The sequence below is a fragment of the Epinephelus moara genome, chromosome 17 (genome assembly GCF_006386435.1).
Source record: "Epinephelus moara isolate mb chromosome 17, YSFRI_EMoa_1.0, whole genome shotgun sequence".
In the NCBI taxonomy this organism is placed as follows: Eukaryota; Metazoa; Chordata; class Actinopteri; order Perciformes; family Serranidae; genus Epinephelus; species Epinephelus moara.
The window spans coordinates 29971006-29976620 of NC_065522.1; the positions used below are offsets into that span (position 1 = coordinate 29971006).

At 43.2% G+C, this 5615-nt stretch overlaps 1 protein-coding gene across 6 annotated transcripts in view; it reads right to left on the minus strand.

The window, feature by feature from the left end:
- The window catches only part of LOC126404293 (gastrula zinc finger protein XlCGF57.1-like), a 99591-nt gene extending 99144 nt beyond the window's left edge, over positions 1-447 (minus strand). For all 6 annotated transcript variants that reach the window (XM_050067438.1, XM_050067435.1, XM_050067431.1 and 3 more), the window contains exon 1: positions 9-447. In XM_050067438.1, coding sequence (XP_049923395.1) covers positions 9-201 — 193 coding nt within the window. In that variant the 5' untranslated portion in view covers positions 202-447. The remainder of the gene's footprint in view (positions 1-8) is intronic.
- Positions 448-5615: the final 5168 nt, after the last annotated feature.

Below are 5615 nucleotides of genomic sequence, written 5' to 3' on the forward strand. Positions count from 1 at the left end.
GAACAAACCTGCTCTGTGTAACCGAAGCTGAGGGTTGAAAACAGCGTCCAGTAGTTTCCGTTGTCGCTCGTTCTCCTCTTTTGATCGACAAAGTTCCTCCTCGTACTCTGCTATCATTCTTTCAAACAGCCCAAATATCTCTTCAGCAGCCACAGTTAGTCGCTGCTTCACCAACAATCTCAGCATTTGGAGTTTAGACATGTTCACACTTTAAAAACACAACAAAGAGACTCTGCTAATGTAAGGAAAATGCTCAACTTCAGCAAACACTGAAATGAAGAGACTCGGAGAAAAGTTACAGCCAACGGGATTACTTTCATTGCATAATACAACTCAACACACAGGTTGTAGAACACAGTGGAAAACAGCCCCGCTTATCCATCTTCCAAATGCCTTTACACTATTTGAGTGAGTTGGCGTCTGTTCGTTTGTGTGTGTGTGTGTGTGTGTGTGTGTGTGTGCAGACTTATGACCTAGTTGTCCCAATAGGTTTGAAGTCCAAGAACTTGATTGCACAAGAATTACTCAATTTACAAAAACATCTCCTTTAAAGGAGTCCCACCTAGTCTTTCCAAAGTTCACCAACTCAAAAACAACTTCTTATAAGGGTTCCTATTGGGAAATCTGGGATCTGGTCCACTGTTTCTAAGACCTCTTGCAAATGAAATTATTTTCACCTTTGATATGGTGTAATACATTATCTGCCTCTACATAGTCCCTCCTCTAAATTACTCGCAGAGATAATGTATGGTAAATGAACGCCTATGTTTGTATAAGTATGAGTAGGATATGGTAATGTGAATACAACCAGTGTTCCTTAACATGAATATATGGTCTTGTATGAAATACTTAATCTTGAATATGATGATGCATAAGAACACATACGATATGGTGATATATGAACTTGGCATGAGTATATGATATTACATGAAACACTGAACATATTTTATCATTGGTCAAAAAACCTGGCGGCTGTTTAATCCAGGAAAAGTCCCCCATCGGCCCCTTCCCGTTAGGCGGCCTAACAGATGAATTTTCAACAGATGGATCAAGTACATCAAATACACCAGATAAAATGCAACTTACTTATTAGATTATAATGGAATCACAGAAATCATTTTGGATAATTTGCATAACTTGCTAAGTCGAAATCAGAGTACATTTTCCTCTTGTAAAATCAAAACACAAAGATGAATACAGAAAAATGGTGTCAGAGCAGTAGAGTATATTGTTGTTTTTATGTGATATCTTATATGTGTTTGTGGTGTATATATTCCCCGTCCTCTCTTTCAGGAGAGAGTATCAGCCATTGTTCATCATTCTCTCTCACAGTTCCTTCTTGTCCTTTGAATTGTCTCTGTAATCAGGAATTGGGAATAAATCTGGTATTTCCTCCCCCCTCTGCGCCAGAAGAATTCTGCGCATCAATTGTTCAGGGGTCAGCATATTTAACATTTGTGCTCCTTGTATGTCCGTTACAAAGTTCAGCTTCTTGTCCATTGCTCTCACACACCATTTCTTCAGGATAGGCACGATGCAACATGCCAATAAGGAAAACAGAATTAGTACTATCAGTACAATTATCCCCGTTTTAGCCAAACGGCTCCCCATTTTCCAAAAATTTCCTCGAACCCATCCCACTTGATGCTTCCACCCTTACCAGCATTTTCAGTCATTTCAGATTTTAAGGCTTCAAGCTTACTCATAGCAACAGAAAATGTTCCATCACGCAAAGTGTTATTTGAAATAAACGTACAACAGAACATCCCGAACATTTTACATACTCCCCCTCTTTCTGCTAAAATCCAATCTAAAGTTTGCCTATTTTGCCACACCATGGCACTAGTTTCATGCAGTTGTTGACCTAATTGCTGAAGAACTTCTAAGGAATAGTTGACATATCTCTGCTGGTTGTAGTAAATATAGTTAATCCAGGCCACATTTTTATTAATTGTTATCCAGGGGAGTATGGACTCCAGTCCCGCTCTGACCTCGTTCTGGGCTTTGAATTCCTCCAGAATTCCTGTGGGAAGACCAATGCTGTTGAGATAGATTTGTTCATCTGATGTCACCTGTCTCTTCTGCCTCTGTAGCTTGTCACTAGCTACGCGAATCTCTAACACCTCTTCCACCCCCTCGTAGGCGATTGCTACAGGCACCTGCATGCACACGAGTGTGCAGAGTCCGATCCATCGAGGGGGCAGAGTGTTCCTTAGGACGTTATCACCGCACATCCAGTAGCTATCCACGACTGCCTGTGTCTGTTCCTCCAGTAAGGACAGACTAGGAAAAGTCATAGTTAAGTTTTCACAATTCCGCTTAAATGGGTCAGGATTCTCAAACCAAACTGGTACGTTTATGAATCATGGAGTCATCGTGGATTCTGGGAACCATGACAACACCCACGTCACCGCACAGTTAACAGAGGTATTGCCTACTACGACACCTCCACTTCTTCCTACATATCCTCCACTAGCATAGCACTCGTATTCTGGATTTTCATCTATTTTATAATTGCTCGGAGGCTCTTACTGTGAAGTGGATATTTCAAATTTCTTGCATCGATCACATATGTCACAATTGAAACTCACATTTAGTCAATCATCCATGTCTTTTGGAGGAACCATACAGTATTCGGCATACAATACCACACATGGGATATCAGTACACATCCCACGGATCCTGCGTGGCAGATCTTCCTGGGCTGTAAAATTCCCTTCGCTACACTCAGGTCGCTGCTCCACAACACATCCTGATTTTATTTAATTATCAGTGTCAATTGGACTATTTGTAATGGCCTTCTCAGTAACTTTGGCAGTGGTTGGTAAACTTGTCATGCCAATTGTAGTGATCTCTGCGGCAGGTGTTGGTGTTCTAATTTGCATGATGTCAATTTTTGCGACACAACCAGAACTAGTCCTTTTCTCACCCTGGCTTCAAAGTCACTTTGACTGACTGTTATTGAATCTGTCCAGGCCTTCTCTGTCTTCTTCATTCTTCCCCCCTTAAAGGTGTTAATAAATTCTAGAACATACCTCCCAGGTTTATCACTCACCGTGTTCCTGTCACTCTCGTAGATCCAAGCGCCCTCCCCCATGTAAACTCTAACCTCACTATTCCTTTCCATACAACTCCCATATACCCCAGTTTCAAAATGTATTCTCCAATCACACAATGGGAAATTCCCAGCTCCTGTAACCTCTGTATCTTTGAGGAGGATCACATTACGAATCCCATCAGTCATCAGCTTCTGGGATGGGATGTACTTTCTCAGCTTCCCACTCTCCTCTGCTGGCCTCATTAATCTTGGAGCGAGAAAGCTCTTTAATGTTGTCTTTGCTGTGGTCAGCAGAGTGGTGGTCTCTGGTTTAGCTGTTTTAACAGTCAATGTAGTGCTCCTCTGTGGAGCAGTAGTTACCGGTGGTGTAGTGAGGATTTGCTTGATTAAAAGATTTATGTCCCAGGGAAAAACTCTCAGGGTTTGCTCTCCTCCTTTGACTGCTGTAATCATCTCTACTGAATAGATCATATTGGCTTTAACTATTCCCCTGTCTAGCTTAACCTGCCAACCTCTTGATCCAAAAGTCACCCTTATCCCACACTCATCAATTCCCCACGCCGACAACCCCGTTTGGAAATCTCGCGTGTGGCCACAAAGCACATTCTGCTCTTGGTTCAGTATGTCACTTTCCAGTACTCTGAGTGCTCGTCATGTGATGCCGGCGGAAATGTCCTGGTTTGGGATTTCTAAACTTATCGTATCGCCCACCAATTCTCCTGCCAACGGAGCTTCTCTTGGGTACTCTGGATCCATGTTGTCCACTCGGCCCAATCTAGTGTATGTTTGAAAATTTGTAGCATTTTCATCATTTTTACAAAATACTCATCGTTAGGATTTGTCTTCCTATCCATTCTAACCTCAGTTTTAAGTGTTTGACCTACGGTGATTCTTATTTGGCATGAGTAGTTCCCATTCCTATCTCCTCTTCCCCTGACTTCATCCTGCATAATGTTGTTTTATTTAGTTCAACATCTATTTCACATTTTGTTCCATCCCCTTCTATCTCTTTGGGGATGAGCACTAACCCAGTCCACTTCCACATAGTATGAAGGTCCCTCTTAGCCTGTTTGTTAACCTGCTCCTGACTAAATGGCTTTTAGTCATAATAAACTTATCTGAGAATGTTGGCATGGGTTTCGACACAGTCTGAATTGGGAATTTTGTGGTTGCATCATACTTATCTTGAACATGGTTGTGCATTGCTTCCTGGAGCGGCTGTGACTCCAGCGGATGTCCTGTGCTCCTCGTCTTCAGAGTCTAACTTGGGCTCCTTGGAGCAGTCTCTTTCGTCCCCAGGTTGCCTGTTGATTGCAACACTAGGCTGCACATTATTCCCGCCAACAACCACATCATTTTACTCATTGTCTTTCAGTTTTATACTGCCCTTTTTTTTCTGCCTGGACCTTGGTGCAATGACTCAGATGATACCATGTCGTGCTTCCTTCGACTTTGACTGCTGTTGGAGTCGCCCTCACCACGGTGTACGGACCTTCCCTCCTTGGCTCGTGCCACTTTCTCCTGAAGACCTTCATGTACACCTGATCGCCTGGCACCACCTGTCTCTCAGCCTCCTGGTCAGCCTTTGGCTCCGTCGCTCCTTCGCTTTTTCCTGCAAATATATATAGATCTGTGGATGGCAGTTAATTGTTTCATGTATTCAGACAGTTCCATTTGCAGTTGTTCAAGGTTAGGCCCTTTATGTGGCAGTCTTATCGCTTGTGGGAGGGGCATGCATCGTCCCGTAAGCATTTGGTGAGGTGAAAGATGCGTGTTTCTGTGAGTTTGCATGCGGTAGCTCATTACTGCAAGTGGTAATGCATCCACCCAGTTAAGCTTCGTGCTGGCGCAGATCTTACTGATTTTGGCTTTCAGGGTTCCGTTGTGGGGTGCACCAGATTTTGACTTTAATTTGCATAATGTGTCTGTTCCCAGCAGATTAACTAGAGTTTGATCAGACACTAGAATTGGGATCCTTATTTCTTCTCCCCCTGTGACCAGGCGTACTGGAGCTGTTGTTGGAGTTAGCTGCTTTAATCCAGAGAATCCTACTGTCTTAACAAATTTGCCTGATATGGGGAGGTGGGTGGCATATTCAGTACTCACGCATGTGTGGCTCTTGTGTGTATTAACATTGGAGTTTGCCTGTCTTCTATTTGAACCTGCAGCACTGGTTCTTTATCAGCAGCCATGGTGACTATTGGCAGCTGACCCTCCCCTTTAGGATTCTCTGGGCACCCCTAGTAACCATGGTTTGGCCCCGCCCAAGGATTGGCGTGACGCCAATTATGTAAGGAAAATGCTCAACTTCAGCAAACACTGAAATGAAGAGACTCGGAGAATCATGGAGATAAGTTACAGCCAACGGGATTACTTTAATTGCATAATACAACTCAACACACAGGTTGTAGAACACAGTGGAAAACAGCCCTGCTTATCCAACTTTCAAATACCTTTATACTATTTGAGTGAGTGGGCATCTGTTCGTTTGTGTGCGTGTGTGTGCGTGTGTGCGTGTGTGTGTGTGTGTGTGCAGACAGGTCTGGGCTTACGGTCT